The 25922-nt window shown below is 41.9% G+C and overlaps 1 protein-coding gene across 1 annotated transcript in view; it reads left to right on the forward strand.

Annotated features, from left to right (window-relative positions):
* The first annotated feature begins 7881 nt into the window (after positions 1 to 7881).
* The window catches only part of pa2g4a (proliferation-associated 2G4, a), a 32221-nt gene continuing 14180 nt past the window's right edge, over positions 7882 to 25922 (forward strand). The window contains exons 1-6 of the mRNA XM_080217784.1: positions 7882 to 7991; positions 14389 to 14517; positions 15347 to 15452; positions 17103 to 17172; positions 18172 to 18264; positions 18849 to 18912. Coding sequence (XP_080073910.1) covers positions 7907 to 7991; positions 14389 to 14517; positions 15347 to 15452; positions 17103 to 17172; positions 18172 to 18264; positions 18849 to 18912 — 547 coding nt within the window. The 5' untranslated portion in view covers positions 7882 to 7906. The remainder of the gene's footprint in view (positions 7992 to 14388; positions 14518 to 15346; positions 15453 to 17102; positions 17173 to 18171; positions 18265 to 18848; positions 18913 to 25922) is intronic.

Here is a 25922-nt window from a genome sequence, read left to right on the forward strand (position 1 = left end):
GGATAATTATCTGAAAAAAGCAAATTTGCAGAAAAAGGCAGGGGGATTTGAATAGCTGAACAGCTCTTAAGGAGGGCTAGCATGGGGCAAGGCAGGTTGAATGGAATCCTTGTGTGCTGTAACCATTTTATGATTTGATTGAAGTTTTCAAGATATTAATTTAGGATAGAGAGAAATTATTTCCACAGGTTAGGGAGTCTAGGACTTGACACATCATCTAAAAATAAGTGCTCTACCTTTCAGGAGTGAAATTAGGAAAACGCTTAAAGAAAACATTCAAAAAACAAATAGAGAGAGTACAAAGCCAACACGTTCCTGTAAAGGTAAAAAGTGGGACCAAAAAGTCCAGAGAAGGAAAATACAGGATTGGATAAGGGAAAAAAAAGAAGCCTTACAGCAGAATCATAGAATCATAGAGGTTTACAGCATGGAAACAGACCCTTTGGCCCAAATTGTCCATGCCGCCCAGATTTTACCATTAAGCTAATCCCATTTACCCGCATTTGGCCCATTACCCCTCCATACCCATCTTCCCCATGTGCCTGTTTAAATGCTTTTTCAAAGACAAAATTGTATCCGCCTCTACTACTATCTTTGCCAACTCATTCCAGACACTCACCACCCTCTGAGTGAAAATATTGCTCCTCTGCATACTTCTGTATCTCTCCCCTCTCATCTTAAACCTATACCCTCTAGTTTTAGACTCCCCTATCTTTGGGAAAAGATGTTGACTATTCACCTAATCTATGCCCCCCATTATTTTAAAGACCTCTTTAAGACAACCCTTAAGACTCCTATGCTTCAGAGAAAAAGTCATGATGTGGATGTGCCGGCGTTGGACTGGGGTAAACACAGTAAGAAGTTTGACAACACCAGGTTTAAGTCCAACCGATTTACTTGATAGTAAACTCACGAGCTTTTAAGGTTAACCTCTTCGTCGGGTGAATGGAGAATTCTGGCCTCAGACAGAGCATATAAAGCACAGACAGTTTACAGATTACTTATTAGAATGCAAATCTTTACACCTAACCTGCTATTCAAGTCTTAAAGTAGCCGACAACGTGCATGTAAGGAGCACTGAGCACAGGTTAAAGAGATGTGTATTGTCTCCAGACAGTACAGTAAGTGAGGTTTTGCAAACCCAGCCAAGTCGCGGGTGTCAGTCTATCCAGCCTCTCCTTATAACTCAAAACATCAAGTCCTGTACAACTTCAACAAGACGTCCCAACTCCTGTGTTCAAAATTATGAGAGGCATGAGCAGAGTGGATAGTCAGAATCTTTTTCTCAGGGTGGAAGAGTCAATTACTAGGCGGCACTGGTTTAAGGTGTGAGGGGCAAGGTTCAAAAGAAACGTACGAGGCAAGTTCTTTTTTACACCGAGGGTAGTGAGTGCCCAGAACTCGCCGCAAAGGGAGCCCATGGAAGCAGACACAACAGTGACCCTCAAGGGGTGTCCTGACAAAGATGAATAGGATGGGAATAGAACATAAAACATAGAACATTACAGCGCAGTACAGGCCCGTCAGCCCTCGATGTTGTACCGACCTGTGAAACAAATCTAAAGCCCATCTAACCTACACTATTCCATTATCATCCATATGCTTCCACATCCTTCCTATAATGCAGCGACCAGAACTACGCAATATTCAAATGCGGCTGTACCAGAGTTTTGTATAGCTGCAATGTGACATCATGGCTCTGAAACTCAATCCCTCTACCAATAAAAGCTAACACACCTTCTTACGCCTTCTTAACAACCTGACCAACCTGGGTGCCAACGTTCAGGGATCTATGCACACGGACACCGAGATCTCTCTGCTCATCTACACTACCAAGTAACTTACCATTAGCCCAGTACTCTGTATTCCTGTTACTCCTTCCAAAGTGAATCACTTCACACTTTTCCACATTAAACTCCATTTGCCACCTCTTAGTCCAGCTCTGCAGCTTATCTATGTCCCCCTGTAACCTGCAACATCCTTCTGTACTGTCCACAACTCCACCGACTTCAATGTCATCCGCAAATTTACTAACCCATCCTTCTACTCCCTCACCCAGGTCATTTATAAAAATGACAAACAGCAACAGCCCCAAAACAGGTCCTTGTGGTACACCACTAGTAACTGAACTCCAGGATGAACATTTCCCATCAACCACCACCCTCTGTCTTCTTGCAGCTAGCCAATTTCTGATCCAAACTGCTAAATCACCCTCAATCTCATGTCTCCGTACCTTCTGCAATAGCTTACTATGGGTAACCTTATCAAATGCTTTATTGAAATCCATATACACCACACCAACTGCTTTACCCTCATCCACCTCTTTGGTCACCTTCTCAAAGAACTCAATAAGGTTTGTGAGGCACGACCTACCCTTCACAAAACCATGCTAACTATCCCTAATCAAATCGTTCCTTTCTAGATGATTATAAATCCTATCTCTTATAATCCTTTCCAAAACTTTGCCCACAACAGAAGTAAGGCTCACTGGTCTATAATTACTAGGATTGTCTCTACTCCCCTTGTTAAACAAGGGGACAACATTTGCTCTCCTCCAGTCTTCTGGCACTATTCCTGTAGACAATGACATAAAGGTCAAAGCCAAAGGTTCTGCAATCTCCTCCCTAGCTTCCCAAAGAATCCTAGGATAAATCCTATCTGGCCCAGGGGACTTATCTATTTTTACACTTTCCAGAATTACTAACATCTCCTCCTTACGAACCTCAATTCCATCTAGTCTGTTAGCCTGTATCTCAGTATTCTCTTCGACAACATTGTCTTTTTCCTTTGTGAATACTGACGAAAAATATTCATTTTGTGCCTCTCCTATCTCTTCAGACTTCACGCACAATTTCCCATTACTGTCCCTGACTGGCCCTAATCTTACCCTCGTCATTCTTTTAGTCCTGACATACCTATAGAAAGCTTTAGGGTTTTCCTTAATCCTACCTGCCAAATACTTCTCATGTCCCCTCCTGGCTCTTCTTAGCTCTCTCTTTAGGTCCTTCCTGGCTAATTTATAACTCTCAAGTGCACTAACTGAGCCTTCACATCTCATCTTTACATAAGTCTCCCTCTTCTTCTTCACAAGAGATTCAACTTCTTTAGTAAACCATGGTTCCCTCAATCGACCACTTCCTCCGTCTGGCAGGTACATACTTATCACAGACACGTAGTAGTTGTTCCTTGAACAATTTAAATTTCCACATTTCAGTTGTGCCCATTCCCTGCAGATTTCTTCCCCATCCTAAACCTTGCCTAATCGCATCATAATTTCCTTTCCCCGAGCTATAACTCTTGCCCTGCAGTATATATCTATCCCTTTCCATCGCTAATGTAAATGTAACTGAATTGTGGTCACTATCACCGAAGTGCTCACCTACCTCCAAATCTAACACCTGGCCTGGTTCATTACCTAGTACCAAATCCAATGTGGCCTCGCCTCTTGTTGGTCTATCTACACACTGTGTAGATAGATTCAGGGGGCTCAAAACAGTGGTTGCCCCAGAGGAGTATAGAAAGTGCAGGGAGGTACTTAAAAATGAAATTAGGAGAGCAAATAGTGGACAGGAAAAAACACTGACAGGCAAAATAAAGGAAAATCCCAAGTTTTTTTTTGTAAGTATATTAAGAGTAAGAAGTTAACCAGGAAAAGAGTGGGGTCCATTAGAGACCAAAGTGGCAACTTGTGTGTGGAACTAAAATATGTAGGTGAGGTATTAAGTAAGTATTTTGCATCTGTGTTCACTATGGAGAAAGAAGATGTAAGTATAGGAAGCAGGGAGGGGGCTTAATTTAATTGAACAGATTAGCATTGAGAAGAAGGAAGTGTTAACAGTTTTATTGGGATTAAAATTGGATAATCCCCCAGGTCTGGATGAATTGCATTCCAGGCTGCTGTCTGAGGCAAGGGAGGAGAGGCAATGGAGGAGATTGCAGGGGCTCTGATAATTTTCAAATCCTCTATGGCCACAGGTGAGGTGATGTTGGAGATGCCAACATTGGACTGGGTAAGCACAGTAAGAAGTCTCACAACACCAGGTTAAAGTCCAACAGGTTCATTTGGTAGCACAAGCTACAAGCTTTCGGAACGCTCCTCCTTCATCAGGTGAGTGGGAGTTCTGTTCACAAACAGGGGATATAAAGGCACAAACTCAATTTACAAAATAATGGTTGGAATGCGAGTTTTTACAGGTAATCAAGTCTTAAAGGTACAGACAACGTGAGTGGAGAGAGGGTTAAGCACAGGTGAAAGAGATGTGTATTGTCTCCAGACAGGCAGTTAATGTGATTTTGCAAGCCCAGGCAAGTCATCAGGGTTACAGATAGTGTGACATGAACTCAAGATCCCAGCTGAGGCCATTCTCATGTGTGCGAAACTTGGCCGTCAGTCTTTGCTCAGCGACTCTGCGTTGTCATGTGTCGTGAAGGCCACCTTGGAGAATGCTTACCCGGAGATCTGAGGCCGAATGCCCGTGACCGCTGAAGTGTTCCCCAACAGGAAGAGAACAGTCTTGCCTGGTGATTATCGAGTGGTGTTCATTCATCCATTGTCATAGTGTCTGCATGGTCTCCCCAATGTACCATGCCTTGGGACATCCTTTCCTGCAGCGTATCAGGTAGACAACATTGGCCGAGTTGCAAGTGTATGTAACGTGTACCTGGTGGATGGTGTTCTTACATATGATGATGGCATCTGTGTCGATGATCCGGCATGACTTGCAGAGGTTGCTGTGACAGGATTGTGTTTTCCTGAAGGCTGGGTAGTTTGCTGCAGACAATGGTCTGTTTGAGTTTGTGCGGCTGTTTGAAGGCAAGAAGTGGTGGGTGTGGGGATGGCCTTGGCGAGATGTTTGTCTTCATTGATGACATGTTGAAAGCTCTGGAGAATATGTCGTAGCTTCTCCGCTCCGGGAAAGTATTGGATGACGAAGGGTACTCTGTCCGCCGTGTCCTGTGTTTGTCTTCTGAGGTCAGTGCAGTTTTTCGCTGTGGCGCGTCGGAACTGTCGATCGATGAGCCGAGCGCCATATCCTGTTCTTGTGAGGGCGTCTTTCAGCATCTAGAGGTGTCTGTTATGATCCTCCTCATTTGAACAGATCCTGTATATATGGAGGGCTTGTGAGGTGAGGTGCCAGAGGACTGAAGGACAGTTAATGCATTACCACTATTCAAGAAGCGAAGTAGAGAAAAACCAGATGATTACAGGCCAGTGAGTCTAACATCAGTGATAGAGAAATTATTGGAAAAAATTCTGAGGGACAGAATTAATCTCCACTTGGAGAGGCAAGGATTAATCAAGCATAGTCAACATGGCTTAGTCAATGGGAGATCATGTCTAATAAATGTGATTGAATTTTTTGAGGAGATGGCTAGATATGTAGATGAGGGCAGTGCAGTTGAAGTAGTCTACATGAACTTTAGTAAGGCTTTTGACAAGGTCCCACATGAGAGACTGATCATGAAGGTAAGAACCCATGGGATCCAGGGCAACTTGGCAAACTGTATCCAAAACTGGCTTTGTGGCATAAGATTGGTTTTGCGACTGGAAGCCTGTGTGCAGCGGTTTACTGCAGGAATCGATGCTGGGTCCTTGCTGTTTGTAGTGTACATTAATGATCTAGATGGGAATGAGGGAATGGGGGGGGTTTGATGCTTTGCAGATGACACAAAAATCGTGGTATCGTAAATAGCGAGAAGGAACGTCTTAGATTACAGGGTGATATTGATGGGCTGATCAGATGGGCAGAACAGTAGCAAATAGAATTTAACCGTGAAAAGTGTGAGGTGATGTTTTGGAAGAACTAACAAGGCAAGGAAATACACAATGAACAGTGGGCCGCTAGGAAGTACAGAGGACCAGAGGGACCTTGGGGTGTATGTCCATATGTCCCTGAAGGCAGTAGGACTGGTAGATAAGGTGGTTAATAAGGCATATGGGATACTTTTATTAGACAAGGCATAGAATACAAGAGCAGGGGCTAATAATAGAACTGTAAGTATATTTTGCTCTCCTTAGATGAGAGAAGGCTGGCACGGGGGGGCGGGGAAGAAAGAGAAAACCCGATTGAGGTATATAAAATTGTGAAAGCCATAAATAGGGTAAATAGGAAGAAAATTTTCCCTTCCAATAATACAGGGGGCATGAATTTAAGGTAACAGGCAGGAGATTTAGAAGGGATTGGAGGAAAAATGTTTTCACCCAAAGGGTGGTGGGAATCTGGAACTCACTACCTGAAGGGGGTGACAAATACAGGAACATTCACAACATTTAAGAAACATTTAGATGAGCACTTGAAATGCCATAACATACAACACTACGGTCTAAATGTTGGAAAATGGGATTAGAAAAGATAGGTACTTGATGCCTAGCACAGACATGATGGGCTGAAGGACCTCTTTCTGTGCTGTATAATTCTATGACTATGACACTTCTATACACCAAAGAGCAAGAGAAGTTTGGAACACTCTTCCACAAATGGTAATTTTAAATCTGAGACTGATAGATTTTTGTTAAACAAGATTTGAAAGGACATGGGGCAAGCTGTCTGGAGTTAGGCCAGCCAGCATCCCATTGAATGGTGGAACAAGCTTGATGGATTAAATGGCCAACTCCTGTTCCTAAATGTTGCTATGACAAATTCCACAGGATTTACAGATAAGCATCACTTCAGTGGCAGTGACCTATGGTCCAGCTGGGAGTCTTTGCTGATTTGCTGAATATTAAACCAAAGTTGATTACCCTTAATGGTATTGCAATGATGGTTGCAGGTGCATAAACATCTTAATAATGTGGTTGTGGATGCTTACTAATGCTCATGGTTGATTTCCAGGAAGCAAAGAAAATATCCATTTTTCAACTACTAATGGAACAAGAGAGCTAAATGGGGAATTATATGATGGCCAGTTGGTGAATGGACACCATTCACTATTTAGTAACATTCTAAAATATTTACCATTTATAAACTTATGAAAAGCATCAACGAGTTTTACTGTAGCAGATCTGGTACGTCCTGCAATACAAACTTGCAGTAGCTGAATTTGTGGAAGACTGTTCCACTCTATAAACAATGTGATAACACTTTTATCATGACTTCTTATGGTTTTCACAAAGAAGCAAAATTGCAATTATTGCTGGACAAGTGGCACATTTTGATGCAATGTAAGTCACTGTATTGAATATTACAATATTGAGAATCCTCAGCCTCTGAAGTTGTCAATTTTTGTAATTCTATATTTACCAGCTTTCCTTGCTCCATTAAATTCCTGGGTCCCTGACACCAATCTGTTGGCCCTTGGACAGGAGTTCTACATTTACAGGTGATCTCTCACAGAAAAGTTTGGAAAATCACTTGTGCAGAACTTCTACATGAAACAGGTACCTACTAAATATGTCACCAGAGCGAAGTGGTCATATTGGCTTTATTCAGACAGAAGTATCTTATTATTGACACCAAGCAGCTTCTCCTCAGAGTGTTTATCACCAAGCTACTTGCGGTTTTTTTTTCTCCCATGTTCCTCTTCTATGTCATAAACAGGTAAACAGGTTTAGATTTGATAATAACAGCATTATAATGTTCAAATTGATCTTGCAGTAGTTCGATGGTTGTTTCACTTTGGTGCAAGCTCTACTGTTTCCTGAGTGTGGCTGAGGGGGAGGGAGAACCCAACTTACAAAAAAATCCCCGTAAGGACGGAGGCACTGTATTCCTTTCCGCATGCGCAGTTGTCGTGGTGCCCGCCGGGAGATGTAGTTTCGCGCCAATGCCAGCTTTAATATAAAAATCTGGATTGGCTGCGGTGCCTGACTACATTTCCCAGGGAGCATGGCGGCGTTGGTCTGTGTGGGGAAAGGTGGTGGGCGGGAGAGTAGTCGCGCGGGCTTGTGGGTAACAGGAGGGAAAAGATGTCGGACGATGAGAGCCAGGAACAGACCATTGCCGAGGACCTGGTGGTCACCAAATACAAGATGGGCGGAGACATCGCCAACCGTGAGTGTGGGGCTCTCCGGGAAGGAAACGGGAGGGAGGCAGGTGGCACCGGGTTGGGGAGAGCTCTCAGCAGAATCGAGCCGTGTGAGCGCGCTGTTGCCATGTGGGCGCATGGGGAACGGGGAGGCCTCGGCACCGACACAGGCTCCGGCCCGGCCTGTCCAAGTGGCTTCCCGGCCCATCTACTGCGGCAGAGTGAAGCACGGTGGCTACCCTCCACCGGCCTGAATCGCTCTTTCTGTCTGACAACGAAGCAATGTGGCCAAAGAGCCTGAATCTGGCGCCTTCTGGCAGTAGCCAGCGTGTTTCCTCCTATTCTCTACCATGAGGAATTAAGGAGGTTGAAAATACTTTTTCTAAAGGCGCTGCTTGACAATCTAGACAACTCTCGTTGGTTGACTTGTATACAATCACAAATACAAAAGTAAAATACGGCAGATGCTGGACGTCGGAGAATAGAGCACAAAATGCTGGAAATCCTCAGCGGTGTGGGTCAGGCTTCCAGATGGGGTTGGGGGTAATAAAGTACAAAATGCTGGAAATGCTCAGCCTTTGTGAAGAGAGAAATAGTGTTAGTGTTTCGGGTCCATGACCCTGTTCATCATGGAAGGACTTGAAACGTTAATTCTGTTTCTCTCAACAGAGGCTACATCAGTATTTATTGGGCATTTTTTTTTAAAATTCGGATCACATTTTCTAACCTTTTCGTCTAAAGGTGTTTAGTTGCAGTTTGGACCTGGGATGTGCAGATGTAAAATTCATTCTTTCTTTCCTAAAATGCATAGCCCTTTATTTCCTATTTAAGGCATTGCTAGCCCCACGGTTGCCTGAGCCGTAATCATGAGTGGCCATGGGCTATTCGACCACATGGACATCACGTGTGTCCTTTGCGCAAGTCTTGATAATTCAGGCTAATTGTAGCACACCTATGGCTGCTGCTGAGATCAACATGGGTATTCAATTAACCAGTGACTTTCCAGAATGCTACACAATGCATATTTTTAAACAAAAAAAAAAGTTTCTATGGTGAGGGTAAATTTTAATTTTCTGTGTACATCTTTTCAGATAAAATTAAGAAACTGATTTTGGATGCGTGTGGGGCACTTGCAGCAAACTGCTCCAAAAATAGTTTTATGTCTTGTAGCTTATGTTAAGCTTACAGTTTTATAGAACTTGTATAAACAACTGGAACTCAACACTGAGTTTTTGATAAAATTTCTACTTCTGAAATCAAGTTGCACGTGGACCTGACAAATGGAGGGACAGGAAGTGTCCGTATGACATCACGGAATAATTGAAGGTGGAGAATAAAATAACCTTTGCTTGTGGTCGGAGTTGATAGTGTAATTGCTAACTTTATGACCCAGGTGTCAATAAAACAAAGTGGCTGTGTGAATTATTTTCATAATGAAAAACCTATGTTAAAGTAATGAATTCTGTATAATCCTGTGAATAAAAAACACATTAAATCATGTCAGACAATCTGCCAAAGTGTTTTAAATTTATTAATGTTTGTGTTGTAGGCTGACTTGCAGAATTGAAGTTTGTTTCAAATTTGCAATTCCATTGTGAGTTCAAATGCCTTGAAATTATCCTGCCATCCTGGCTAGTTGTTGAACCTCTAGATCACGTTACTGACTTAGTACGTGCCACCTAACGAATGTATTTTATTTATTCTTGTGGAAACAACAGTTTAGCGCTACTTAAGAGTGAAATTTAAGTGTAAAATTGATCTGATTCCAGGAGATGGATTTCCTCTTCTATGTTTGTAGTAATTTTGGCATCCTTAACCCAGAGGTAAAATTACAGGCCCAGTTTTTTATGGGTCTATGATTCTGCATTTAGAATAGGGAAGCCAAGGTTGGCCATGTGTAAGCAGTAAACCAACTCACTGATGTTGATGTTCTTAAATCTGACCTAAGGAGTGCTGATCTATAGGTGATTACATGTGTCTCTGGTTTTATACTCCTTACAGATTGTGTGCTGAGGTTTGGAAGGAGTCCACGATTCTCGTTGTCCTTGGGATAGGAGCAAATGACTCTTGAAGGAAGCATCTATGCATGCATATTAAATAAAGATCAGATTGGTTTTGTTTGTATGGCACTCCTCTCGCTCCATTATTCACTATCAAGGCTCGTTGGGTCAAATTGATTAATGTCTATCATAGTCATTATTCAGATGCAGGCTTTGACAAACTTGGTCAAAGGTATTCCAGGAGAGGATGGTATCGGTGGAGAAAAACACATTTTGAACATAAGCCACTGAACAGCTCCAATAATGGCTGAATTAGTTGTGCAACTGGGCTAAAAAGATCAGAAGGTTCCAGCCTTGATTCCTGATCTGTGCTCAGTTAATAGATTTTACTATGGCAACTTCAAGTTGTTGAAGCACCCCTGATCTCAGGTGTAGAAGAGCAGCCTGACTTGCCTTCTGTTTGTAATTTCAGTGCCCAGTTTTTGATGTTCATGCCTAAATGCCAAATAAGGGCAAGTTTGACTATGGCTATGATACCACCATGATCAGTCAGTGTCCATTGTTTAGGCCTTTGTGAAGAATGGTCGTTTGTGGAGGGCTGCTAATACTTGTAGAAGCTATGCCCTGGCAAGAGGACAGACTTAATTGGCAAAATATATTAACTGTGCTCAGTAGTTGAACAGCTGTTTGCAGTGTAGAAGCTAAACATTACATTCTGCTGATTAAAGTAATGTATGTGCCAAACTTGTTCCATAAACTTTTATGGTATATTGAAACTAAAATTACCCAGCATACTGCATCTCTATTTATCTATTCTGCACAGTGGCTATTCAATTTGTTGGGCTGGAGTTGTGATGGAAAGAATTCTATTTTGGGATAAATATGTTGACAATTAGAGTTTAATTGATGCATGTGTGCTACAATCCATTGTTGGGTACATGCGTTCAGAAGACCTTCTAGTTTCCAAATATCAAAAATGAATTCCCCCCCCAAATGTGTTCTTTCCAACGGTAGTGAGATTAAGTGACAAAAGCTATATAGTTTAAGAGAAATTTTGGATGCAGGTGTTAAGACAGATTGAAACCTTTCTCTGGCTAGTGATTCAGTTCAAAATTTTGAATTTGACTTAACATGCAATCAGTTGTAATATGTAGAAACAGCATGGAGGTGATGTTTTTTAGAATAAAAACGTTGCCTTGCCCTGCCCCCCACCCCCATTAAAAGAGCAAGTGAGTGACTGGTATACTTGTTGAACTGTGCAGAAAGTTGCTTGCAAGACAATTTGTAAGAGTTTCCTAAGTAATGCCAGGTTTATTTTTAGTTGAGAGCACCTAGCTTTAGATTAGCAACTCTAATGAGGTCAAGAAACTGGAATGGAAGGGACCACCTGGTCCTGTGTCGCTGTGATTATAAGACGTTTTAAGTTTTAACCAAAAATAAAGCTTGCTATCTTGGGTGGAAATGTCACCGCTTTTGTAGCTCCTCTTCATTCTTATCAGTACTAATTTGAGTTGATGATGTAGGATAAGTACAGCTAAACTAGATGACTTTGGGGACTGAGTATTTACTTTGAAACTGTCAAGGAGATAGCTTTTTACAGCTTTGGCTGTGCATTTGGCTGCAGTAACACTGCAGTTGGTGTGAAATCAACATTTGGATTTGCGTAACAGGCTGCATGGTCACCATTATGTTCTCCATGTTAAAGAGCAGACCGCATTGTTCTTGCAGAATTAAAAGCCACCTCTATTGGGCTTATGGGTGCTCAGTGTCTCTTTCATTCCATAAGAGTTGTTGGAATCTATGGTAGAATTTTTTTAGAATCATGTACCACTTGTCAAATGCAGTGTTAATGTAAGCCTACTTATGACACTTTCTTTAAAAAAATTCAGGTTTTAATGGTAGTATAATATTTCAGTTAGATATAATCAGATGGAGCCTAAGGTTAACCCCGAGTTTCAGATTTTGGCTAACACTGTCGCAATCTAGGCATGAATAATAATGGACAGTTGAGCATCTGACTGAAGGAAGGTGGCTTTGCAATGCTCCATATACTCCGTGATAGCAGCGGAGCCCAAGCAGCCAAGTGCAAGAGATGAGGCTGAGGTGTTTGCAGCCATTTTCTGTCAGAAGTGCCAGGTGGATGATCTTCCTCTACCTGCTCCTAAGGTCCCTATCCTTGCACGTATGCCCATCTTTCAATGCATTTGATTCACTTGAGTGCACTGAGCACGTAAGAATAGCTTCAGGCCCTGACCACATTCTGGTTGTAGTGCTGTATCTGCTCCAGAAGAAGCTGTTCCACGACAATGACAGCACTAGCATGCTTCTGATGGTGTGGAAAAGTTGCCCAGGTATGTCTGTTCACAAAATAGACCAATTGCTGCTCTATAGCCCTACGCTCAATCATCAGAGAAGTGGAAGGAGCTGTTGAAAGTGCTATCCAGCAGCATGCTTTCACTGGTGACCTGCTGGCTGATGTTCCTGTCGGCGAATTGATTGGTCAACCTATTAGAAATTTTAAAAGGATATACAAAACAATAGGCGCAAGGTAGCAGGAAAATTCAAGTTCACGTTTTTACTTCAGAATGTGTGTCATTTAAGCATTTTGAAATAAAATTGAAACTTCTATGCACCAATTCCAAAAAGTTAAGTCAAGACTTGTTTTTTACCACGGTATCATCAAACCTCTTTTTCTAGTGGCACAGCCAAGAGTTGACCGAACCATTTGGGCTTCCAATTTTATAAGTGAGTTGATATGGCTTTAACATGCATAAAATGTTCTTATTCCCTGCAGCTATAATAAATTAATTTCTTCTCAGTACAATTGGGGAGTTATCTGAGACGTTAAAGCAGTCTATTTGTTGCTGATCTGTGCTCCCCATCTTTGACACCCAAGTCTAATTGGCAAAGACTAGGTTGTGCTGAATTTGCTGGCCTCGTGTATTTTAGATATTGAAGCTTTAAAGCTAATGAATTGCCCTGCTCAAGTGTTGCTGGTAACATGTGCTTTAATGGGGATGATGAGCCTACATTTGGTATTGAAGTGATGGTCCCTTTTAAGAACTGGGTTTTCCCAGGGTATGATTTTTTTGGGAAAGCACCTGGCTTCCAATAATTGATGTGACCAGCTTATCTGGGAAATAAGCAATTAAGGAGAAAAAAGGTTAACTTAAGTTAATTATAGGGGTATTCTGTATTCAAGCAGTTTTGGGTTTAAGAAGCAGCTGGTTGCAGAAGAGAAAATGACAAGTTCATTGGGCTTTTATTTTACCTTTTATTGTTGCTATTTAAGACGGTATTCATGTTCTTTGATTTGTGTGTAATTTTGATTTTTGAACCAGGTGGCCTCGTTATTTTAGTAAGTACCTGGGGTTTGTTTTTGGAATTTTTTTTTTTAAATGTCCTGGTGTCTCCTGAGGTCATAACAATTGGAAGCCTTGTCTGGGTGGCAAAATGAAGAGAAGTGGAGTGTCATGTGGATCAGTGATGGGGCCCTATCTCTATAAATGACTTGAAGGGGCCAAATGTATGGTTACTAAAACAATGGTGGGTAGACAAGTGAGTTATGAAGAAGGCAGAAGTCTGCAAAGGGATGTAGGTAAGTTTTTAAGCAGGCAAAAATGTGGCTAATGGTGGGAGAGAATGTGAACTTGGCCATTTTTATTGGCAGGAAAAAAAGAAATGCAGCATTTTATTTAAATGGAGAGAGATTACAGAACTATGATAGAAGGATCTGGGTGCTTGGTACATGAATCATAAGTTAGTGTACAGGCAAATGGAATCTTGTTGTTTATTGCGGAGGGAATGGAATATAAAAGTAAGAAAACTTTGCTATGGTTATACAGGACATTGGTGAAACCACATCTGGAATACTGTATACAGCTTTTGTCTCCTTATTTGGAGAAAGATAATTGCATCAGAAGCAGTTTGGAGAAGGTTCACTAGACCAATTTCTGGGATAAAGGGATTATCTTATGAGGAAAGGTTAGATAAGTTGGGCCGGTATCCAGTGGAGTTAAGAATGAGGTGATCTTACTGAAATATAAGATGCTGAGGGAAATTAACAGGTGGATGATGAAAGAATGCATTTGCTTGTGGGAGAGACTATAACTAAGGAACAGTTTAAAAATACAGGATCTCCTGTTGAATGTCATCTTCAGGAGAAATTTTCTCTGAAGATCGTTAGCCTGCGGAATGTTCTCCGAGTAGTGGAAGCCAGGTCGTTGAATTCTTTTAAGACTGAATTGAATAAATTATTGATTGACAAGGGAGTTAAAGGGTGTAGTGGGTAGTCAGGAAATTAGAGGCTGCAATCAGATCAGCCATGATCTTAAACAGTAGAGCAGACTTGAGGGGCTGAATGGCCCAGGCCTTATTTGTATCTTCCAAGATTATAACATTAATACATGTCTTTTTGCTGCAGGTGTTCTGAAGATGGTGGTGGATGCAGCAAAGGTGGGAGTGTCTGTTGTAGCCCTGTGTGAGAAGGGCGATGAAATGATCATGGAAGAAACAGGAAAAATTTTCAAGAAGGAGAAAGAAATGAAAAAAGGTAAAGTGACTTGACACTCGAACCCTTCTTTAATGTCAGTGTGGTATGTTATGAGACACCCATGTTTGAGATTGTGCTTTTTGCATTAATATTGTCAAAGTTTTGCTCTGCAACATTTACATCATGTTTATATCAATCAAGGATTTATAAATGTTCAAAGATAAAAATGGCCTCAAACTGGAAGCTATACTTATGTAAATTACCCACAATAATGAAGCATTTTCTAAGCTGTTGCTGTTAGTGCCTCACAGGGTGATTTATGGCCTTTAAGTACAGGTGTGTTGTGATCCACTGCATTATGTACTTGAGTGTTTACACTATTCAGCAATGTCATGTGTGGTAAAGGTACTTTGTAATGGGCTGGAACATTGTACTGATGCATAGTGTTAATAGAAAATCAGCAGGATTTCAATCAGGATGCCAAAACTTAAATTTGTTCAAGTGATTAATCTTTGTTATGAAGATACAAAGGTGCTCATGTTTTCTAAGTAATCATAAATAAAGGTGTTTGTGAAATTGATCTCTGAAACACTAAGCATCTCTTTTTTAAAAACAATTCAAAGTAACCTAAATTTATTGGCTATAATCTACCAGATTTGCTTTACATCTTGTTGCTGTCCTTGGGGCATGCAGTCTCACCAATGAGGTGGAAAGACCTTGTGTTTTGATCAATGGGTAACTGTTATAGAATGAACTGAACAGCCTGATGTTTTTAATTGCCTTTAGTTAACCTCTCTGTTATAAAGGTGTCAAAGTCAACACTAATGGTAATCTATTTGTGAGGCCGTGAGAGATTTAATTCTGTTCGTGGCTCGTGTTTTATTTAAAGGAATTGCCTTTCCCACCTGTATATCAGTGAACAACTGTGTTTGCCACTACTCTCCACTCAAGAGTGATCCTGACTACATCTTGAAGGAGGAAGATCTTGTTAAAGTGTAAGTACATCTTCAAGCTTGCTTTCTGTATTTGATTTAATATGTCAAGCCTTTTCATGAAAATGTGAAATTGTCCAACAGTTGGGTAGAAAGCTGGGTGCCTGGGAGTGTTGTCAATAAGGCGGCTGACTTCTACTTCAGTTTGATGTGTTCTGAGGTGACTAATCAGTCCAATGCATGATCTGCAGATTGCTACTATACATGTTGGTCAGATATTTCTTGGAGGGTCAGTTAGATGAGTTGTTTGCTGGTTTTTGCGCTCCGTGCCGCTTTGACTTTGTCTCTGCGTTTTCTTGATGAAGGCTCATGCTCTCTGGTGGAGATGTTTGACCTCTTCAGAGATGCTTTGGAGGTCTCTAAAGTTTCAGTGGAGGTGGCTTTGCGTAATTAGCAATCTTTAGACAATGCCCTTCTCACTGGCTTTAAAATGGCGCCTCTACCTCATTTGCTGCAAAGTTGAAAAGGGGCCAAACTTGGGGCTCCAAATTAGCCAGAAGGTTGCAGAGTTGGGCTTCTGAAGGGTAAATACTACATCCTGTATTCTTCACCCAAACAAGCCCTGAGACAAGGAAAGGAATTTTATTTGTGTACTGTACCAAATGTGCGCCTCTCAGACTTTAAAATGACTTTACTGCCTCACGCAATGCAAAGCTCTACAGAAGACATATACCTGGTGCTCCAAAATTAAAATCTGCTTGCGTAGTCATGGTATGGGCCTTTTCTGCATAGAAATAAGTAAGTCAGCCTTCAGTTTCTTCCTCGCAAAAAAAACCTAAAATCTGCTGGTTTGGATATTCTTTGAGAACTTGCTTCAGAGTTTTTGAAAAAGAAATGAAGATTCAAAATGGCGCCAATCGGGTCACAAGACTAAATATCATGATGCCGCAGAACGCACAAAGCCACGCAACAAGAAGGCGCAAAGCTGCAAAATAACAGCAAATCGAAATCGAAGACGCAAATCGGGAATGCTGATACTTAAAAGCTGCGCAACTAATGACTTAAGGCCTGGCAACTTAACAGGGACTTGCTGTTTATTGTGATCTAATCAGTGTTCGCCATTTGAACATGGGTGTGAAGTTTATAAAACTGACACTATTTTAGATGTCAGCTTGGATTAAATTGTTACGTTCAAATCCTAATCTAGGATTTCAGCATGAAATTAAGTATGACATTCTGGTACAGAACTACGGGAGTGTGGCACGAACGGAGATGTCTTTTTAATTATTAAATCTAATCTGAATGCTCAGATAGGTGTGAAAGATTGCATAATGCTATTGGAACAGGAGGTTCTAATCCAGTTCTTACTTGACATTCACTTTCCAGAAGTGTTAACTGCATATTGATCTAAGGGTGGCAATACTGCTTGAGTCTTTTCACTTTTTTTTGTTTGTTCTCTTTCCTGCTTCCTCAATCCAGGCACACTGAAGCTAATTGTAGTACCCCTACCCTGCCTCGACTGATGGGAATGACTCGAGTATTTTTGGCTTGTATGCTTCCACCAGCTGACATCTTGGGGAAAGCTCTTCATCCTTAAACCTGTGTTTGTAGTGATGGAGGAGCTTTGGAGCTGTGAATGAATAGCATATTTGCAGTTGCAATATTCTGTGTACATGAGCTACAGATAAGATTTATGCCAATTTTGTTTTGCAGTGACTTGGGCGTTCATGTAGATGGATTCATTGCTAACGTGGCACACACTTTTATTATTGGTGTTGATAAGGTATGTTTAATTTGTGAGCACTATTTCTGGAGAAGTAATGTCCTACCTGGTATGGAGAGGGAGTGTTCCAAGCCTGGTGGATAACGAAGCCACTTAGGTTAATGAGATGAATCCACAGTGGCGACGCTGAGTTTGGTTTTGGCAGCGTGCTTGTAACTTGTGCCCATTTTCAAAATGTTTGATACAAATTGAAGTAATATTTTACTGCCTTAAATTTTAAAAATGTTGTAATCGATGGTTTAAAGAAGTAATTTTTTAAAACTTTAAAACGAGTTCCATGGCTCCCACCAAGCAGGGAGGGCAGGTAGTCTTTTACAGGCCTCCTCCAATCGTAGTCTGAAATTCACCATTAGCAGGTGAACAGCAGTGGCCTGCTCCCCCCTGGGGGGGATTGAAAGAACACTTGTATTCCTCCAGATCTTCACAAATTGACCAAGATCAATTGTGCAATACCATAATCATAGCTACAGGTCTGCTCGCTGCTATCCCTTGGCATCAGAAGCTGGCAATCTTGTACCTCCCACAGTGCATTAATAATTTTAGTGATGGTTTCATTGGTGTTCTTATGTTCACTTCTCCCTTTTTAAAATGGGCTGGACCAGCTTTTACACAACTCTATTTTGGAACAAAATCGCTTGGTTTTAATCCAGACTGACCACTAGGGCAGATTTGTAGGGAAATAAATAAAAACTAAAGTGCTGAAAAGGATCTGATAGCATCCGTGGAGAGTGAAAGAGTTAATGTTTTGAATTCAATGACTTTTTTTCATATTCCAAAGAAAAGTCATTAGTCTCAACATTAACCCTCTTCTCCCTCTCCACAGATGCTGCAAGATTTGTTGTTTTCCAGCACTTTGTTTTTATTTCATATCTCCAGCATCTGCATTATTTGCTTTTATTTTTGGTGGGTGGGGGTGGGGAGAGTTCTAGGTTAATAGTACATTCAGACTATGTGTCCTTCACCGTACTCTTTCCTTATTCAAAATACTTGATTTTCCAGGGTACTCCAATGTCTGGTCGCAAAGCTGATGTCATTAAAGCTGCACACTACTGCGCAGAAGCAGCTCTGCGGCTCGTGAAGCCAGGCAATCAGGTATGAAACTGGAAAAGGAGACTAATTTAAAAACTGATCTTGTTTATCCCATTCACAGTCATAGCTGAAATTGAATATTTCATATTGAATATTAAAGTTTGTTTCCTTCCCCCACCTTGAAGCGCACATCCTTGTTTTTAGACAGAATTATTTATTGAGGCGATCTAACAATGCTTATGACAACTTGATGGTTGTATTACTTAATCTTTAGGTTTCAAAACTGTGTGCCAAGGTTCAAACCTTGGCCTGATATTGACTTGGCTGTCCTTTGATTCAGGGTAGGGATGAGTTTGCTTCTTTGAGGCTAAACTGAACAGGGTACTGGTGATGGTAACGTTATTTGAAAATGGGGAGAGGGGCAAGTTGAAGACCAGTTTCAAGCCCACGTGAGGCACCTGTGTTGGCCCATTGTAGAGCAGTGATTTCAGTCCTGCTGCCTAATAGGGTGATGTCATAAGTAATCATGATATGGACCTGAATAGGAAAAGAGCATGAGAATCGATTGTTGGAATCAGAAATGTACTTTTTATGTTGAATTTTTATAAGAGCAGTGGTATTAAAGGGAATTTTCTTTTTCGCCTCAGAACACTCAAGTGACAGAAGCTTGGAATAAGATTGCTCAGTCCTTTAATTGCACTCCAATAGAAGGTGAGATTACCGATACTGATTTGCCAAGAGAATGTGTGCTTCTTCCAACTTGCAAAAAAAAGTGTTTCCAACTATTTTAAGCGTTTTGTAAACTGGAACAGCCCTTCAGTGCAAGGGCTATTACGTTCAAAGAACTTGAAACATGTCCATTGTTGGCTAGTCGGGAGGGGATTGCTCTTTTCATTAACTACATGATCGTTAGGCCATTGGGGGGGGGGAATTGGGAGGCTGTGTCCTGGGCCACATTCAGGGTGGGTTTGTAAAATTCCTGATATGTCACCCCCTCCCCAATTGACGGGGTGCATAGAATGTACAGTGAATTTGTTTTCCAGTATACTGCATGTACTCAGCCTCGAGGAGAACAATTACTGGTAGTCACGTTTGATGGAGGAGTCAAAAAGACCTGCTGATAGTTATGTAGTAGGGACACAATGCAGGAAGATCCTCCTGTTCAGCTTGCTCCAGCAGATCATCTTCTGTTGCTTGTGTTGTCTATACATGGTTTGTGGATGGAGGGACGTTAGACCTGAGTAAGTAATCATTATTGGTATTCACTTTCAAGAATAAGCATTTTTCAATTAATCTGCTCTCAATTTGGGAGAAGATGATTGGCGCATTTGTCACCTTTTTGCAATTATAGGTATTAAAACTAAATAACCAGAGATGTTTGAAATGATGTACCGTTAACAGGAGATCTTGTGGCACAGTGGGTAGCATACCTGCCTTGGGGCCAAAAGCTGCAGGTTCAAGTCCTGCTTCAGGATTTGATGGGCACGGAAGGTGTGTTCATAACAGCCAAACAGATCGAGTATCAACTTGGCAAATCTTTCCAATTTATGCCAATGACCGGCAGTAAAAGTTGGAGATTCTGGGAGATTCATGGTCAGCCATGTGATGGAAAGAACTTGGAGCCTCTACCATCACTATCCATAGCTCCAGACTATGACATATGTGTTGGTGCTAACAGCACAGGGTTCAATCCCCTATTCTAAATGGGGTGGATTTGGGATCTGCCTCCTAGCCCCAGCTCTGGTGATGTGTGGATCAGACTTCACTTTGAGCAGAGAACTTGAAGATGACGATCAATAACACACTTTCTGGGAATGAAGACAGCTGGACCTGCAAGGGACAAGGGACACTCTGTACTCGGGTAGCGGGTTGACTTTGAAAATTTAATCCTCAGTGATGTCACAAGAAAAATGCAGTTTCATTGGTTAGTAACTTCTAACTTGAATTATGTATTTTAAGTTGCTTTCGGATTAAAGGTGATGATGAGAACCATTTTATGGATCAAGAAGCCAAAAACTCAGTTGAAAATTTTTCTTAAATTAAAAGCTAATTAAATAAAATGGGGATGGAGGGCCAGGTGATGTTGTACTTGCATGATGTGGGAGCTGGTAGACCCAATTGTGGTTCCAAGCAAACTCATCTGTAGTAAGTGATGGTTGTTCGAGGAACTTTGGTTCAGCGTTGATGAGCTGGAGTCTGAGTTCCAGATACTGACACATCAGGGAGGGGAGAGATACCTGGACGCTGTACTTCAGGAGGCAGTCACACCCCTTAGATTAACTGTTTTAATTCAGCCAGTGGTTAGGGACAGGAGGATGTGGAATGTGAATGAAGCAGATAGAGGGATCTAGGAGGTGGAGTTGCAAGCGCCGTAGGCCTTGTCCAGCAGGTTTGAGATCCTTGCTCTCCGTGGACAAGAATGGGGACTGCAAGGAGGATGAGCAAACTGAGCACCATGAAACAGGGAGCCATTTAAATGGGGGTGGGGGGGGGGGCGGGGAGAGAAATGTTATCATAACTGGGGACAGTATAGTGAGAGGCATTGACAATTCTTTGTGACCAGGATTGAGAGTACTGTAGGTTGTGTTGTCTACCTGGTGCCAGGGTCGGAATATCTCATCTGGGCTGCAGAGGAACTTGGAGTGGGAGAAAGATCCAGTTGTCGTGGCCCACGTAGGTAACAATGACATGGGTTGGATAAAGATTCTGCTTAGGAAATATGAGCAGCTGGGGCTAAATTAAAAAGCAGAACCAAAGAAAAGATCTCCAGATTACTACCTGAGCCATGACAATAGGATTGAAGAGGTAAATCGATGGCTCAAAGATTGGTATGGGAGAAATGGGTTTGAATTCGTGGGACATTGGCGTTAGTATTCAGGAAGAAGGGAGCTGTTCCATGAAAGGAAGGACAACATGTGAATGTCATTTTGCAACAAGGAATTATACGAGAGTAGGGAAAATTGATCGAGCAAACTTGAAGGTTTTGTATCTGAATACATGATGCATTTGGAACAAAATTTAATGAGTTAACGATGCAAATAGAAACAATTTGGTGACAATTACTGAGACATGGTTACAGGAGACCAGGCCTAGATCCAAAAGTATTTAGGAAGAATAGTTAGAAAAGAAAACGAGGTGGTGTTGCTTTGCTACCAAAGAAAGGGATCGGTGCTGTAGTGAGAAATGATATAAGCACTGCAGATCAAGATGTGGAATCAGTCTGGGAAGAAATAGGAAAGTCCCTGGTGGGAGTAATTTATTTGGCCCCCAAACAGTAGTTCTGCAGTGGGGCCCAGTATAAACCAGGAAATATTGGGGGCTTGTAAGAAAGGTACGGCAACAATCCATTTTTTAAATTTTTAATATGCATAGACTGGATTAATCAAAATGGCGAGGATAACCTTGAGGGAGAATAAATGATTCTATTAGAGAATGTTCTTGCAGCAATATGTTGTGGAACCAACCAGAGACCAGGCTATTCTTAATCTTGATAGTGTAATGAGGAGGGATTAATTAATGACCTCTAGTTAAGGATCGCGTGATCATTATATGATAAAATTCAAAATACGGTTTGAGGGAGGAGAGAATCTGGAGTCCCACACTTGCATTCTGGAGTTAAACAAAGGTAATTATGAGAACATGCTTGGCTCTAATGGACTGGGCAGGAAAGCTGAAATGTAAGACAGTTGACGAGCAGTGGCAGTTTTTTTGAGGAGACATTCAATTCCTTCCAACTAAAATATATTCCAGAGGGGGAAAAACGATTGTAAGGGGGAGGGAATCATCCGTGGCTAAGCAAGGAAGTTTAAAAACATAGATAAACTAAGGCATATCATATTGCAAAGGCTGGTGAGAGGTTGGGGAAACTTTTAAAGATCAGCAAAGGGTTACTAAAAAAGTAATGAGAGCAAAGGTAAATTTATGAAAGCAAACCAGCACACAATATCAAAAAGGCTTCTAATGAGCATAAGAAAAAAGTGAATGTTGGGCCCTTGGAGGATGAGACCAGGGAGTTCATAGTGGGGAACACTAAAATGGTGCAGATGCTAAATCAATACCAAGCCTCAGTTTTCATGGTGGAGGACACTTGTACTATCCCAATAGTAACAGGTAACGCAGAAAAAGTAGAAAAGGAGGAATTTGGAACAATCGTCATCAATTGGGAAATAGCCAACAAACTTGGGGATTGGAGGCAGACAGATCCCCAGGGCCTGATACCGTAGGATTTAGGTTATTAAAGGAAGTGGTAGTGGAGATGGTGAATCCATTGATTATAATAGCTCCAAATTCACTAGATGGAAGAAAGATTCCATTGGATTGGAAAAATGCTAATTTAACATTCTTGGTCAAAAAGGGAGGGAGACAAAGTAGGGAACTATACAGACCGCATCTGTTGGGAAATTTAGAATCCATTAACTAATAACAGGACATCTGAAAAGTCAAAATGCAATCCTTCAGAGTCAGTGCGGTTTTATGACTAATCGTGTTTGACTAATTTGCTAGAGTTTATTGAAGATGATGTGACAAGCCAAGTGGATAATGGGGATCCTGCAGATATAGTATATCTGGGCTTCAGGGAGGTGTTTGATAAAGTGCCGCACAAAAGGTTAATTCAGAAGATAAGATCACTTGGGGTTGGGGGTAATTATTAGCTTGGTAGAAGACTGGCTAACTGACAGAAGGCAGAGAGTTAGGATAAATGGGTCTCTTGTTGGAAGATGTAACTAGCAAGGCTCAGTTCTTAGATCTCAAGTATTTACAATCAATATTAATGACTTGGATACGGTGATAGAAGGTAATATAGCCAAATTTGCAGATGACACTAATAGTTGGGATAGTAAGTTGCAATGGAAAAATGTACAAATGGGTGTAGATAGGTTAGGTGAGTGGGCCAAAATATGGCAGATGGTGTTTAACATGAATAAGTGTGAGATTATCCATTTTGGTCAGGAAAATAGAAAGGCAACTTGTTATCTAAATGGAGAGACTTTGGGGTGCTTTGGTTCAGAGATCTGAGTTGCAGGGAACTGGTATTCAGGTACTGAGGAAAGCAAATGGAACTTTTTTGTGTCCATAGCTAAAAGAATGGAGTATAAGAGTAAGGAAGTGTTTCTGCAACTATGCAAGATATTGGCAAGACTGTGTGAAGTACTGTGTACAGTTTTAGTCCCCTTATTTGAGGAAGGATATAGATGTAGCATAGATCCTACAGTGCAGAAGGAGGCCATTTGGCCCATCAAGTCTGCACCGACCACAATCCCACCCAGGCCTATCCCCATAACCCCATGCGTTTACCCTAGCTAGTCCCCCTGACACTAAGGGACAATTTAGCATGGCCAATCCACCTAACCTGCACATCTTTGAACTGTGGGAGGAAACCTAGTAAGAAGTCTCAGAACACCAGGTTTATTTGGTAGCACAAAGGAAACTTACACAGACACAGGAAGAATGTGCAAACGGCACACAGTGACCCAAGCGAGAAATTTGAACCAGGGCCCCTGATGCTGTGAGGCAGCAGTGCTAACCACTGTACCACCTTTACGTAGTGGCATTAGAGGTAGTTCAGAGGAGGTTCACTAGGTTGATCCCATGTATATGGGGTTTGTCTTGTGAAGAGAGATTGAGCGGTTTAGGCCTATACCCAGAGTTTGGAGGAATGAGAGGAGATCTAACTGAGGTATTACATTGATAAAAGGTATTGACAAAGTCTACATAGAGCGGATGCTTCCTCTTGTGGGGCAATCTAGAATAAAAGGTCACAGTTTTAGGATAAGGGGTAGTAGATTTAAAACAAATGAGAAACTACACTCAAAGGGTCGTGAAGCTGTAGAATTCACTATCTTAGTGCGGTGGATGGCATGACAGTGAGTAAATAAGGAAGAGATGAGCAGACGTTACGTAATGAAGGGTTATGGAGAATGGGCAGGAAAGGTGGCAGATTTTCAAGGAATGTTTGACTAGAGCTCGGCGTGACAACGTTCCGGTGAGACAAGGAGGTTTTGGAAAGTTGTGGTGAACCTGGTCAGGAAGAAAAGAAAGGTGTATAAAAGGTTCAGAGAGCTAGGAGATGTTAAGGATCTAGAGGAGTATAAGGCTTGTAGAAAGGAGCTTAAAAAGGAAATTAGGAGAGCCAGAAGGGGTCATGAGAAGGCCTTGATGGGTAAGATTAAGGAGAATCCCAAGGCGTTCTACAAATATGTGAAGAGTGAAAGGATGAGGAGAAGGGATAGGACCTATATAAAAAGTGAAGGGGGAAAAGTCTGTGGAACTGGAAGAAATGGCAGAGGTGCTTTAATGAGTACTTTGCCTCGGTATTCAAGGTGGAAAGTGATCTGGGAGGTGGTACTACAGGTTTGCGGCAGACTGAAAAGATTGAGTATGTGGATGTTAAGAAAGAGGATGTGTGGGAACTTTTAAATTCTATCAAGACAGATAAGTCGCTGGGACCAGATGGGATGTACCCCAGGTTACTGTGGGAGGTGCGGGAAGTGATTGCAGAGCCCCTGGCGATGGAGACGGGAGAGGTTTTGGAGGATTGCGGATGTGGTTCCTATTTTCAAGAAAGGGAACAGGGATAGCCCAGGAAGTTACTAACCGGTGAGTCTGACCTCTGGTTGGTAAGTTGATGGAGAGGATTCTGAGGGACAAGATTTATGAGCATTTAGAAGTTTAGAATGATCAGGAATAGTCAGCACAGCTTTGTCAAGGGCAGGTCGTGCCTTATGAGCCTAACTGAGTTCTTTGAAAATGTGACTGAACATCTTGACGAAGGAAGAGCGGTGGATGTGGCTTACATGGACTTCAGCAAGGCGTTTGATAAGGTCCCCCATGCAAGACTTCTTGAGAAGGTGACAGGGCATGGGATCCAAGGGGCTTTGGCTTTGTGGATCCAGAACTGGCTTGCCTGCAGAAGGCAGAGAGTGGTTGTGGATGGGGTTTTTTTTTGCATGGAGGTTGGTCACCAGTGGAGTGCCCCAGGGATCTGTTCTAGGACCCTTGCTGTTTGTCATTTTAAATGACCTGGATGAGGAAGTGGAGGGATGGGTTAGTAAGTTTGCCGACGATACAAAGGTTGGTGGTGTGGACAGTTCGGAGGGATGTCAGAAGTTGCAGTGTGACATAAGATGCAAGACTGGGCGGAGAAGTGGTAGATGGACTTCAACGCAGATAAATGTGTAGTGGTCCATTTTGGCAGGACAAACGTGATGGATGCAGGAGTACAATATCAAGGGTAGGAGTCTTAGTTGTGTTGAAGAGCAGAAGGATCTTGGGGTCTGGGTCCGTAGGACTCTTAAATTGGCCTCACAGGTGAAGGATGTGGTCAAGAAGGCGTATGGTGTACTGGCCTTCGTTAATCGAGGGATTGAGTTTAGGAGTCGGGAGGTAATGCTGCAACTTAAGACCCTTGTCAGACCCCACTTGGAGTACTGTGCGCATTTCTGATCGCCTCACTACAGGAAGGATGTGGAAGCTATTGAGAGGGTGCAGAGGAGATTTACAAGGATGTTGCCTGGATTGGGAGGCATGCCTTAAGTTGAGGGAGCTAGGTCTCTTCTCCCTGGAGAAACAAAGGTTGAGAGGCAACCTGATAGAGGTTTATAAAATGTTGAGAGGAATAGATGGGGTGGATTTTCGGAGGCTATTTCCCAGGGCTGAAATGGTTGCTACAAGAGGACACAGATTTAAGGTGCTGGAAAGCAAGTACAGAGGAGATATTAGGG

This window comes from Carcharhinus amblyrhynchos, chromosome X (genome assembly GCF_965287045.1).
Source record: "Carcharhinus amblyrhynchos chromosome X, sCarAmb.v2.hapA, whole genome shotgun sequence".
In the NCBI taxonomy this organism is placed as follows: Eukaryota; Metazoa; Chordata; class Chondrichthyes; order Carcharhiniformes; family Carcharhinidae; genus Carcharhinus; species Carcharhinus amblyrhynchos.